This window comes from Ochotona curzoniae, unplaced genomic scaffold (genome assembly GCF_017591425.1).
Source record: "Ochotona curzoniae isolate NIBS_2020 unplaced genomic scaffold, NIBS_Ocur_1.0 contig_1014, whole genome shotgun sequence".
In the NCBI taxonomy this organism is placed as follows: Eukaryota; Metazoa; Chordata; class Mammalia; order Lagomorpha; family Ochotonidae; genus Ochotona; species Ochotona curzoniae.
In genome coordinates, this window is record NW_024464920.1 from 48,963,984 (window position 1) to 48,977,343 (window position 13,360).

The 13,360-nt window shown below is 58.5% G+C and overlaps 2 protein-coding genes across 3 annotated transcripts in view; one reads left to right on the forward strand and one right to left on the reverse strand.

The window, feature by feature from the left end:
* ACO2 (aconitase 2) overlaps positions 1-1,573 on the forward strand; it is a 28,435-nt gene extending 26,862 nt beyond the window's left edge. The window contains exons 16-18 of the mRNA XM_040986760.1: positions 396-528; positions 823-944; positions 1,105-1,573. Coding sequence (XP_040842694.1) covers positions 396-528; positions 823-944; positions 1,105-1,239 — 390 coding nt within the window. The 3' untranslated portion in view covers positions 1,240-1,573. The remainder of the gene's footprint in view (positions 1-395; positions 529-822; positions 945-1,104) is intronic.
* A 241-nt stretch (positions 1,574-1,814) lies between these two features.
* POLR3H (RNA polymerase III subunit H) lies at positions 1,815-7,325 on the reverse strand. 2 transcript variants are annotated; one of them, XM_040986772.1, is made up of 6 exons: positions 6,999-7,325; positions 6,367-6,463; positions 4,130-4,216; positions 3,776-3,839; positions 2,496-2,697; positions 1,815-2,239 (listed from the first exon to the last, which is right to left on the reverse strand). In XM_040986772.1, exons 1-6 carry the CDS (start codon positions 7,107-7,109, stop codon positions 2,186-2,188), a joined length of 615 nt encoding a protein of 204 aa, XP_040842706.1. In that variant the 5' UTR covers positions 7,110-7,325; the 3' UTR covers positions 1,815-2,185. The 2 variants fall into 2 exon arrangements, with proteins under 2 accessions (XP_040842706.1, XP_040842715.1); XM_040986781.1 differs by lacking the exon at positions 4,130-4,216.
* Between the last annotated feature and the right edge of the window lie 6,035 nt (positions 7,326-13,360).

The following is a 13,360-nucleotide window of genomic DNA, read 5'->3' on the forward strand; positions in this document are numbered from 1 at the left end:
TGAGAGCCGGGGGAAGTGCAGGGTGAAGCCATGGGCAGACCCCAAGCTGCAGATTCCTTGTTTGGGAAAGTAACAGAAGCATGACTGAGCCCATGTTGTGACGTGGCAGGACGGAAGGGGTGCTCCATGGAGGAGCCTCCCTGCACCCCGCTGTTCTGCAGACAGAGCAGTCCCAGAACTCGCCCAGCACACCCCGCTGCCCTGGACTCTGCTCCTGCCTGTGGGCCTCCCCCACTCCCACCTCCCTGCTGAGCCCCAACAAGTGGGCCACCTCTTCGCCTCTTCTGGGCCCGTCCACTCTGCCTCTTTCCTCTGGTCTCATTCATTGCCAGTGAGGGGCCTGGGGCTGCCTGTGCCAGTGCCTCTGTCATGGGCACACTGTTGCCTGTCTGCAGAAACATGGCATCAGGTGGGTGGTGATTGGCGATGAGAACTACGGCGAGGGCTCAAGCCGGGAGCACGCAGCGCTGGAGCCGCGTCACCTGGGAGGCCGGGCCATCATCACCAAGAGCTTTGCCAGGATCCACGGTGAGTGGGCAGACTCCAGACCCACCCCTCGCCAGGATCCAAGCTACTCACCCTGCTGGTGGCCAGGCTGGGCCCAGATCCTCTCCCAGCTCACAGGCCTGCGTCCACTCCCCTCCTCAGCTCGGCCCACAGCTCCTGTCCAGACATGGGTTAGAGCAACCAAGACCCAGGCGGCAGTGTTATGCACTGGCCAGGCAGCAGGACCGGGGGTCTCCCAGCTTTGGGGGCTGGTGGGCTCCCTGGACAGGTAAGGGGGGGAGGCCTTACTCCACTGACCTGTACCGCACCTTCCAGAAACCAACCTCAAGAAGCAGGGCCTGCTGCCCCTCACCTTCGCTGACCCTGCCGACTACAACAAGATCCACCCTGTGGACAAACTGACCATTCAGGGCCTAAAGGACTTCGCCCCGGGCAAGGTCAGCAGGCTGGGGCATCCCTGGGCAAGTAAAGGGCTGCTTGCCTCATTTCCCCTCCTCCCCGCCCCTTGGTGGGCATGGGGTGCAGGTTGGAGCACAGTGGTGCAGTCCTCTGGGCGCTCCCAACAGTGCCCACCCACACCTGTCCGCTACCTTGCAGCCCCTCAAGTGCATCATCAAGCACCCCAATGGGACCCAGGAGACCATCCTCCTGAACCACACCTTCAATGAGACCCAGATTGAATGGTTCCGCGCTGGCAGCGCCCTCAACAGAATGAAGGAACTACAGCAGTAAGGCCACACCCGTCCTGGGCCCCAGCGCCGCATGCCTGTGTGTGCCACCAGAGCTGGATCGGATCTGTCCAGGCCACAACTTCCCGCCCTCTGGAGCGACAGACACTTCCTGCCTGCCCCTTGGCCTGCACTGTGACCCGCAGCCGAGGGGCTCCTACAGTCCCCAGCCCTGCCTCCCTGTGTCAGTCCGGTTCCCATCTTGAGCAGGCCCCGGTGACTATTTATTTTTGAGGACAACACTCCCATCTAAAGTTTTTATTCTGCCTGATCACATCGCTGGTGGCTGAAGAGTTTAGAGCCTTTTGTTTGTGCAAGGGAAATAAGAATTGACGTTAGTGACGTGTGTGAGTGGTTGGTGTCTGCGCTACAAGTTGTTTGTGTGGAGGGTCAGAGGACGGTCCTCTTGGCCACCGCTGTGCCCAGGTCCCATGGTGGAGGGAACGGGAGGTGTGCCAGGTCATTTACATCCCCAAGTTCCTACAGTTCCCAGGGTGGGCGCCTTCTGTCCTCCCGTTGTCCTGCACATCCACGTGCCAGGCTGTCCCTGGCCGCAGACTGCATCTGCTCTCTGGCCTGCAAGGCCACAGCACCTGCACCACCAAAGCCTGGTAGAGACATGCCTCCCAGCATCAGGGTGAGACTGCAGAACAATGTGCTGGTGCCGGCAGGTATCAGGGAGGGTTGGGGAAGCCCAGTGTTGCCGTCCTGGGAGTGCCGCGGTGCCAGGTCCCGATGTCTCTGCAGACCCAGTCCCCTTTGGTCTGGACGCTGCCGTTTATTGAGTCCACGGAGCCAGCAGGGCAGCTCCAGGAGCAGGGTCGGGATGGGGGATGAGCTCGTAGCCCTCCCATCCCCACTGCACCAACTCCATGCAGCAGACTCCGCTACGGGACCCACTGTTGCCATCCTCACCGGCAGGCTGCAACACCGCCCATGGAGCCTTTGGGCTAACTGTTGGTCCACCAAGAGAGCAGGCCCAGGCCCGGCTCACTGATAGAGCCCTGCCGGGAAGAGAACAGGCACATCTCACCGTGTGGCCCTTGAGCACCTGGCCCAGGCGCTCCCGAGGCCCAGCTGTCCCCCTGCAGGAATGACCCCAGCTTGTGAGCACACACTCTTGCGGGGGGCAACCCCCACACACATGCAGACAGCCATGGCAGCTGTACCCCCCTCCCAGCTCCCCAGGGAGAGGTGCCTGAACCCTGACTTGCCAGGGGATTCTGGGAGGCAGCCTGCACCCCCAGCTGTGTCCCTCACCACCAGTGTGTATGGCGCCTCCTTCTTGGGCAGCTCCTCGCTGGAAGTGGTGGCCTCAGCGTTGCTGGGCCCCGTGGGGGATGTGTCCACGAAGCTCTCGTCCACCACCCGGAAGCGGATCTCTTCACCCGTGTCCATGTACAGGTCGTGTGCGCCTTCCTCCGTTTCGTACTCCCACACCCACACCTGCTCGGCTTCGTCACTGGAGGCCAAAGGTCAAGGAGGCCAGCGGGCCATGGCAGGGAAGTCACTGGATGGCAGGGCCCAGACCCTCAGTGGAGAGCTAGTGGTGTGGGGCCATGGGGTGTCAGGGCAGGAAAGCAGGGGCATCAGAGCATGAGCCTCGCCTCCAGGAGGGGGTGCCCTCACACCCCTCGTCATCCAAACCTGAAGGTTTTGGTGACAGCCTGGGCATTCACCCAGGGGCTGGTCCTGCCGTGCTGCAGGTTAAGCCACTGCTGACGCCAGCATCGCACACTGGAGCTAACTCAGCTGCTGTTTCTGACCAAGCTCCCCTACTTATGCGCCTGGGAAAGCAGAAGATAGCTCAAGTCCTTGGGACCCTGTACCCATGTGGGAAACCCAGAAGCTCCTGGCTCCTGGCTTCAGCTTGGCCCAGCTCCAGCCACTGCAGCCATTTGAAAAGTGAACCAGCGAATGGAATATTTTTCTCTCTGCAGCTATCTTTCAAATAAAAATCTTCAAAAACAAAAACTTTGCCTCTCAAAGGAATACATCTTTGAAAAAGTCTCACCCGACTGTCAAAGGAGGTGGTAGGTGGGATGAGGTCACCGGCTGGCCGGGACAGGCTTTCTGAAGGGTCACAGGCAGGCCCCCGGCCCTGCCCTGCCCTGCCCTGGCCCAAGCAGAGCCAGCTGATGGGCAGCCCTTCCTGGGCCTGGACTGAGGAGCCACTCTGCCCCCTAGTGGCAGCCTGCTGCCTCCATCGGCTGTGTATGGGGCTTGGAGGCTGTTTGTGACGGGCAGTGTGATTACTGAGGCACCCAAGGAACAGGAGCACCCATGCAGCTAGGTGAGGGCTGGCAGGGGACACTGGAAACTGTGGGCAGGTGGGAGTCGGGCGAGTGGAGGACGTATTCCAGAAGGAAAGGCACTCCCAGCAGGGTCCAACAGTGTGCAGTGCACAACCACACCCATGGTCAGTGCAGGAAGGGGCTTGCTCCCAGAACCCTGGGGAAGTCGGGGCCACCCCGGTAATGGGGACGCCATCCATCAGTGGGGCCTGAGAGGCCCACAAGTCCGCCACCTCGGGAGGATACAACTTGGCTGGCTGCTGCAGTGACTCCGGGGGGATGAGGATTTCATCGAAGAAGCCGAGAGAGACTGGAAGACGATGGGGCGGCGTGGGGTAGGGCTCCATGATGCAGGGGAGTCCCTTCCCAGCCCAGAGCCCACTGCTCTGCTGTCCCCAGCACCCTGAGCAGCCCAGGACAAAGCCCCAAGCAGGGACGCTGCCTGCAACGGACTGGCAAGTACTTCCACCCCACAGGCCCCGACAGGACCCCACGGCCAACCGGGGGAAGGCTGCCCTTGACAGCAGTGCCTTCCTGCAACCCTGCAGATGGCACATGCCACCTGCCCCTGGAGTCCCCTCGCTGCCACGCCCCCTTTACCATGCACTCCCTCAGGGCTGCAGCCTTTGATGGTCCCAATCAGAATCTCGTCCAGGAAGGGGTGGAACACCACATAGCGGAAGTGGACTGCAAAGGAAGCGGCACCTCTCATCAGTGGGAGAGGGGACAGAAGCGGCAGGGACCAGGTAGCTGCCAAGCCAGGGGCCCCCATGCTCTCCGTCCACCCTCACCACCTAGGGTCTACCTGGGACTCCACCTGAAGTCCCCCGTGAGCCCAGACCTGTGGGCAGAGCCGGAAGGACCCTTGCCCAGCCCTTGCAGTCACATCAGGGTCCCCACTGCAGGAGGTGTGTGGGACGATGCACTTGAGCCCAGGTTCACAGATGACTTCAAGGTCAATGGCAACTTTCCCCTGGGCTCTTGTCTAAATTCTAAAAATGGCAGAAGCAAGCAGCCAAGGGAACCAGGTTTGGCAGCAAAGCCCAGGCACCTGCTGGTTGGTGAAGCTGCCCCGGGCGGGGTGCTGACCTGCAACACCAGAAGCTAAACATGCCCTTGGATGGGGGACAGGAGCAAGCACACCTCTGTGGACCCTCAGAGCAGAGGGTCCCCACTTATCCGAGCCCCAGGAACACACCAAGCCCCCAGCCCAGCCCCCACAGCAGCCTGGGCACTCATCCCTCCTGTCCCCGAGGCGGGGTGTCCACCACCCCCTGGCTATCTCCTTACTCCCCAAGACTACATGCCTGCTCCATGAGGAGAAGGGGGAGGAGCAGGAGGCAGGGGAGGAGGGGGAGGCAGGGGAGGAGCGGGAGGAAGGGGAGGAAGGAGAGGAGCAGCTCTGAGAGGCCAAGGGCAATGCTCATGGTCACGTGGCTGTGCCGCCATGAGACTTCCTATTTTATTCATGTTTGCTTATTTTTATGTCTTTGAAAAGCAAAGTGAGTGACAGAGATCTTCCATTCACTGGTTCCCTTCACAAATGCCTGTAATGGCCAGGACAAAGCCAGGAACCTACAACTCCCTCCAGGACTCCCTGTGGGTGCAGGGGCCCAGTCCTGGGATCCGGGGCTCCCTGTGATGCACAACTCAGTCCTGGGATCCAGGGCTCCCTGTGGGTGCAGGGGCCCAGTCCTGAGATCTGGGGCTCCCTGTGGGTGCAGGGGCCCAGTCCTGAGATCTGGGGCTCCCTGTGGGTGCAGGGGCCCAGTCTTGGGATCCGGGGCTCCCTGTGGGTGCAGGGGCCCAGTCCTGGGATCTGGGGTTCCCTGTGGGTGTAGGAGCTCAGCACTTGGGCCGTCCTCTGCTGCTTCCCAGGTGCGTGGGCAGGGGAGCTGCAACAGGCAGAGCAGCAGGACTAGAACCAGTGCCCCAGATACAGATCCCAGTGTCACAGGTGGTGGTCTAACCCACTGATCCTGCCTGGGCTTTGGGAGAGGGTTCCACGCCTACACATGGGCACCCATCAGCTGTCCAGCAAGCCAGCAAGTCACACAGTCCAGTGGCTCCATGTCCAACGTGGGCAGGTGCAGACAGCAGCCAACCAGAACCATCTGCAGACGGGAAAGGAGCCTCTTCTGGGTAAGGAGATGCTTGGTGACAGCAGGGTGGCACTGGCCGCTCCACCCTGCAGCCCAGTGAGCAGCCTCACCTCCATGAACCCAATCGCAACTGGACAATGGTTGGAGGGAGGGCACTGTGGTGTAGCGGGCAGAGCCAAGACCTGAGACCCCACCGTCTCAAATGGATGCCAGTTCAAGTCTTGGTTACTCCACTTTCCATCAGGCTCCCTACTAACTGCTTGGAGTAACAGCAGCAGATGGCCCAAGTGCTTGGCTCCCTGGATGTGGGTGGGAGGCCTGGATGAAGTTGCAAGTTCCTAGCTTTGGCCTGGCTCAACCCAGGCTATCTGTGACCATGAGCAAGTAAACGGAAGATCTTTCAGCGTCTCCCCCTCTCTGTAACCCTGCCTTTCGAGATCAATAAACCTCAAAAAATACATGAATAAAGACTAGTAGTGTTAACCTTAGACCAAGTGTCAGAAACAACCACGCAAATAGAATTTCCTCCAATTAGGCAATTTTTCTCACCACTTACCGTGCCTATCTCCTGGACAACCAGGTCCCCCGCCGGTACAGACTAGCCCCCATGCTCCTCTGAGAACAGGGGCCCCAGCGAGGGCAGTCACCATCTCCACCCCTGGCCATCTCTGGGGCTTGACCTGCCGCTCCAGGGAACCCCAGAAGCCCCACGCCCCAGGCAGAGAAGACCCTGACCTTTGGTGTGAGATGCGCCGTCCCCCGGAAACACGTAGGCGTCCTCCAGCTTGGTAATGTCGAACAGGCAGACACAGAGACCCACATTATACACCACCTGCATGTGGAAGACACACACCCACGCACCATGACTCCATGCCCCTGCAGCCTGCGCCTCGGCCTGCACGGCTCCCTGGTTCCGTCCAGGTGTCAGAGGGCCAGGGTGCTGTCAGGGGAAGGGCAGCGGAGGGGGGCCAGGACGGGGACCCCACTGTGGGGCCAGCACCGCCACTCACGGTGGGACAGTGGGGAGGTGGTTTCACCATCCTGGGCCCTTCCTCCTTCGGAAGCCGCCCTCTTAGCCCCCGGCTCTCGTGCTTCAAGTAATCACCCAGCAAGGTCATTGGCCTGTCCAGGGAGGGCGCAGGGGCCAGAACCCCAGCTGAAGCCCGCTACGCTCACGGCCCAGACACACAGATGTGGCCACAGGCATCCTAGCCCGCGGAGGGCCGCAGGATGAGGCCCTGGGCTGGCCAGAGCTTCGGGCACCCCTACCCCGTCACTGGCGCTCCGGACACGCCGGCTGAGGCCACGGCCCTGGGCAGCGCTGGGCTCCCCGGCCGAGGCCACGGCCCTGAGCTCCCGCCCAGTACCTTGTTGGCCAGCTTCTTGTTGAGCTCCTCAGCAATGGAGTCATCGAGCTTCCTCTCGAACTGCCAGGGAGGGATCCGCACCGTGTCCACCATCTCCACCAGGACGAACATCCCGGCCCGCGCGTGGGGAGCGGCGCAGTCAGGCCCGGAGCCGGGGGGCAACGAGGACCCCGGACCACCCCACGCCCAGGTCCCCGTGAGACCCACTGGGGAAGCCGAGACCCGCCGGGCCGAGCTCTCGGTTCTCAGGCCGCCCCGGGCCCCGGGTTCCGCACCCAGCACGCCGCCAGCACCCGACACCTGGGGCGAGAGTCCGAATCCCGTGGCTTCCGGAGAACCGACCAATCAGAAGCCTCTGCCCGCCCCCGACGCGGGGCACGGCAAGCTACAGGCTGAGACACGAGAAGGGGCGGGGCCTCGCCGACGGGGCTCGACGACGCTTCTCGTTGCTAGGCGACACCCAGCGCGCAGTGTAGGTCTTCCGAGCTGTGCGTTCGGGTCCTGGAGGGGGATCCCTAACGTGCTATCCATCGCAGCCAGAGAAATGCTTGCAAAAAGCAAGTCTTGAATACTCAAACCCTGCAGACGGCAGCCTGGGAGCGTGGGCAGGTACCCATTTTGGGGTGACGGACATATCGGGGATCCCCTCTGAGGTCGTAGAAACATTTGTGAATACAGTTGTCAAAGTTCATCACGCCCAGTGCATTTCATGGAAGACAGATTATGTCTCAATTTGAAACTGATAACCACCTGGGACCAATAATTAATAATATTACTATCAATAATATAGCCTCAGTAGCTTCCCCTGAGCTGGTAATAAAATTCAAAACCTTCCCGCTGGGTCAAAACTCCTTGCATGTGTCAGTGTCCCATATGGGTACTGGTTCGTGTCCTGGCAGCTCCACTTCCCATCCAGCTCCCTGCCTGTGACCTGGGAAAGCAGTCAAGGACGACCCAAAGCCTTGGGACCCTGCACCCACATGGGAGACCAGAAGAGCTCCTGGCTCCTGGCTTCAGATTAACTCACATCCGGCCGTTGTGGCTGCTTAGGGAATGAAGCAGTGGATGGAAGATCTTCCTCTCTGTATCTTCTCCTCTCTGTATATCTGACTTTCCAATAAAAAATAAATCTTAAAAAAAACCTTAAACAAAATAAAGTGAGTGGTGTGTTTTAATTTTAAAAAGAACAACTTGCGGGGCTGGTGTTGGAGTGGGAGCCGTTAACACACGTCCTGATGCGCCAGCGTCCCCCGGAGCTCCGGCTGCTTCACTTCAAATCTGCCCCTGCTCACGCACCTGGGAAAGCAGCAGCGGGTGGACCAAGTGCTCGGACCACCCGCGTGGGAGACTTGGAGACTCCAGGCGCCTGCGTTTGGCCACGGTAGCAGGAGGGGACCAAGGGACGCGGGGCAAGATGGAGGAGGATGAGGGAAAGGGGAACGCACCAAGAGAGGAGGGAAGAGAAAGTGAGGGAAGAGAAGAAGGGAGGGACAGGTGGGAGGATGGTCAGAGCCCCAGGGCATTGGTAGGTGGGCAGGGACTGGGGGGAGGCCAGGAGGGACAGGTGGGTGGATGGTCAGAGCCCCAGGGCATTGGTAGGTGGGCAGGGACTGGGGGGAGGCCAGGAGGGACAGGTGGGTGGATGGTCAGAACCCCAGGGCATTGGTAGGTGGGCAGGGACTGGGGGGAGGCCAGGAGGGACAGGTGGGTGGATGGTCAGAACCCCAGGGCATTGGTAGGTGGGCAGGGACTGGGGGGGGAGGCCAGGAGGGACAGGTGGGGGGGGCTGTTAGATATGGTGCTATGAGGTCACAGCCGATTGGTGGGAACAGGGTTACAAAGTTACAGCACATTGGCAGACAACAAAATATGAACCTGAAAAGCTTCCTCTCTCCTCCTCTATATATAAATAAATCTTTTTTTAAAAAATGAAAAATAAACTAAGGGGAAAAACCTACATTAAAGCAACACTTGAGCAAATTTTTTCCAAAGCCTTTTTCACAAGAAAAACAAAAGGTCAACTATCTTGTGGGAATTCTCGGATACTGCACTGACAGTGAGAAACACAATGGGTTGATGGTGCACTTCTGCACCCTGGCGAGTCAACCACATGTGTAATTTTATCCTCCCCAAAGCTCCATAAGCTAGGAACTATCCTTATCTCTGCCTCTCTGAGGCCCAGGGAGTTCCAGCAGGTCACTCAAGGTCACAGGGTCATGCAAGGGCACAAGGTCATTCAAGGTCACACAGCTGATAGTGGTGGAGGCTGGAGTGATGAAACCATAGAGGGTGGTGAAGGCAAAGCTGGCAGGGTCACAGCAGGACCACGCAGTGGGGGGCAGGAGGGGACAGGGGACACTCAGCTGGGTGAACAGCGGAAGGGAGGCCGGAGGCTGGGGTGGCAGGGAGCAGGAAAGCTGGGAAGGATCTTGTTTTGTGTTTCCACCAAAGAAACCCCAAGCCAGGCTGGTAGCTTGGAGAGCAAATCCGGGCAGCAGTGGGGAGGGGATGGGCTCAGCCACGTGGCGGTGGGGGTGGTTTGAAAGGAGAGGAGCCAGGCTGTGGCACCGGCAGGGGGCGCCCACGGAGCCATGTTCAGTGCTGTGGATCTTGGCTTCCTCTTGGTGTTTGCACCAGTTTGCTCGTTGGTAAGAAGAGGAGGGCACTGGGCTTCCCCACGCAGCTCCTCCCTCACAAAAACACAGACACCTGTCAGCGAGTGGCATGGCCCACAGCGGGCCTGGCCTTCGTGTGCCCACTGTCCTCTGGGCCATGACAAGGGCTTCTAAGTGTGAGGAATGAACAAAGCCTTAGCCAGATGAGGTCCCCTCCCTGCTCGGGGGGCCCAGGCAGAGCTGCTTCTCCGGAAGTCGGTAGATGCGGACACCATCATCTCACCCTCCTTGTCTGCTTTGTACCTGCTTGTAGATATTTTAAAAAGTTATTTATACATTCATCTTCAATCAATATAGAGACAAAGATTTTTCCGTCTGCTAGTTTGCTCCCCAAATGCCCACAGTAGCCAGGACCAGGACCCGTGCTAAACTCAAGAGCCACAAACTCAATACTGATCACCCACTTGAGTGTCAGGAACCCCAATACTTGAGCTACTGTCACCTGCTACCCCCCAGGATGTGTACCTTACCAGGCAGCTGGAACTGGCAGCAGAGCCAGGAGCTGGGCATGCTGATGTGGGATGCCAGTGTTTTAGTTGGACCTGTTAGTAAGCCATGCCCCTACCCTCATTTGGCGTATTTGTTATTGTCTGTCCTTTTTTTATTGGAAAGTCAGATATACAGAGAGGAGGAGAGACAGAGAGGAAGATCTTCCATCTGATAATTCACTCCCAAGCAGCCGCAATGGCCAGAGCTGAGCCTATCCAAAGCCAGGAGCCTCTTCCAGGTCTCTCACGTGGATGCAGGTCCCAAAGCTTTGGGCCGTCCTCGACTGCTTTCCCAGGCCACAAGCAGGGAGCTGGATGGGAAGCAGGACCAACAGGATTAGAACCAGAGCCCATATGGAATCCTGATGCATGCAAGGTGAGGACTTTAGTCACTAGGCTAGCGTGCTGGGCCCTGTTATTGTCTTTCTTAAGAAGCACTGTGAACTTTATAAACAGCCTGCTGGTCCACAATAGGTGTCAAATACCTCTTTGCTGAAGGTGTGAATAAATGTGAATAAATGTGTGAATAAATGACTACACTGTGTGGCCACAGGGCCCTCTGTGCCTCACCCGGGAATGGTAGAGTCCAGGTCAGAACCTAAATCCCATAGCGACAAAGACAGGTGTCCGGGGCCTGGAAGGACACCTTGAAGGCGGAGCAGAATGAACAAGTCAGAAGATCAATGCTCCTCACCAACTGTACGACTCAGGGCCAGTGTCCTCACCCCTCTGTGCCCGCCCACGCAGCCTCACCATGAACACTGCAGCTGTCCACCTGGCCCCCAGTCCGCTGGCCGTAGGCTACAGGGGCAGGAGGGGCCTGGGCTGCTCGCTCGGACCCACCTGGCGAGGCTCTCCACGGCCAGGGAGGCTTCGCAGGCAGTGAGCTTTTGAACTGCTCAGCAAAAGAGCTGCCAGCGCCCAGCCCCTTCTTTGTTACTCGGATGTGGGTGGGTGGTGTCGCGGCTGCTCATTTCCTGAATGAACAGCTGTGCCCGGCGCTGGCTGCACACGGGGAGTTGCCAGCCTACTTGCTGCTGCCTCCCTCCCGCCCGCCCTCCCACCGGCCCTGCTCTCCGCTGTCTGGCAGCGCGGGCCCCTGTCTTCCCCCAGGGCAACTGGCAGGGCCTCAGAGCAAGGAGGCTGGACAGAAAGGGAAGAGTCAGGTGCTGGGCCTAGACCCTGACCTTGGCCTCCCTAGAGCGGACCTCCATGGCCCTGTGCTGGCTGCCAAGGTCACAGCCCTCCTGCCCCATTCCTTGTTCTGCCTTGCCACACTAGCCTTCTCCCACAATGTCCAACATGGCTGGCTTTGTCTTGGCCCTTGCAGTTCAGAGAAGTTTCCCTCCCTGGCCCCTGCTGGCCTCTCCTGGTCCTCCCTAGCGGCCCACGGGTTCACAGTCTGCCACATGGCCAGCAACACTCCAGCCATACTCCAGCAGCTGGGAACTTCCTGGTCCCAGAAGAGCAGTCATCCTCGGCCTACGCCTGAATCCTGATGCTAGCAGGATGCTAGTTCTAAGGCGTCCAGGGGTGTGATGAGCCAAGATTCCGTAAACAGGGAGGCAGATCCTGTAGAGGGGACAGCGGGAAGGGGGCAGGCTTGACCACGGCATTGGACATCTCCTGCAGGGAGAGGTTGGCAGGTCTGAAGAAGCAGGTGTTTAGCTTAGTGCTGGGCTCCCAAAGCTGAGTGCCTGGGGTTGTATCTGGCATTGGCCCCTCATGCCAGCTTCCTGAATGCAAACCTGAAAGACAGCTCAAATGAGAGCGGGTTCCTGGGTGGCGGAGAGGCCCAGACCGAGTTCAGGCTCCCTGCTGTGTGCCCTGTCCCCGCAGGCACTGAGGAAGAAGCCAGCCGGTGGGCTCTCTCCTGCTCTGCCCCTCCCGAGGCCAGGACTTTACTTCCTGCTCAGGGACCTCCGACTCTAGAACTCTCCAAGATTGCTTCCTCCCCTCGAAGCACCTCACAGCATTGCCCTCAGTTGGTACCTGGGCAGCCAGCTCCTTGAAAACTGACGTTTAAAAATTAGAATTTATCCTGAAAGTCAGAGTTATAAAGAAAAAGGACAGGGAGACAGAGCCTCCATTTCCTGAGTCACTCCCCAAATGGCTGCCAAGGCCAACGCTGGGTCAAGCCGAAGCTAAGAGCTTCGTCTAGCTGCCTCACGTGAGTGGCAGGGTCCCACACACGGGACATAGTTTGCTGCTTTTTCTAGGCCAGAAACGGAGCTGGCTCAGAAGTGAGCAGCTGGGACATGAACCGGCACCCACACGGGATGCTGGCACTGCAGGTGGTGGCTATGCTCGCTATGCCACAGTGCCAGCCCCCAAACCTATTTTATTCACGAGAAAGGAATGCAGATAAGGAAGAGGAGTTTTTGTTTTGTTTTGTTTTGTTTTTAGAGTTATTTATTACAATGGCAGTGTGATGAATTAGAATAGAGATTTCAATCCCCTGGTTTACTCTCCTGAGAAAAGCGTGCAACAGCCAGGGCTGTCCTCTGGACCTCAGAGAACCACGGGTCGTGTTCACCACCAGTCCCTGTAGACTCTGACATCAACACTGCGCAGGCCTGATGGTTTAGGGAGGTTCTGGAAAGGACAGGGGAAGATGGTGGGGCTACATGGCCCCGATTTTCCACACCTCCTAAGCAGGGGAATGACACAGCAGGCAAGCCTGTCCTGTCAGAGCCCTGCTTTCTCATAAGGAAAATGGGGGTGACAAGTCAGGGGCCGCGTGAGCATGCCCAGCAAACAGGGAACAAAACCTCTAGAGGCAATTTCTCTCCATGGTTTATAGTTTTCTTGTCTGTCTCCCTTTCAGCATCGACCTCCTTTTTGTTTGAATAAAATTCCTTTGAAAATGCCGACCTTGATAGTTCTAGGAGATGAGAGAAGTGCATTCTCCCACAGAGAGGCTGCGAAGGCGGCCGATGTGAGGAGGCTGGGGGTGTGAGAGAGTGGGTGAGTGTGTGTGACTGAGTGTGTAAAAGAATCTGTGAGTGCTGTGTGAGACTGAGTGTGAGTGTGTGAATGTGTGTGAGTGACTGAGGATACAGTGAGTGTGAGAGGATCTGAGTGTGAGTGTGTGAGACTGAGTGTGCGAGAGAATCTGTGAGTGCGTGTGAGACTGAGTGTGAGAGAGACTGTGAGTGTGTGAATGTGAGTGAGTGAGGATACAGTGAGTGTGAGAGGA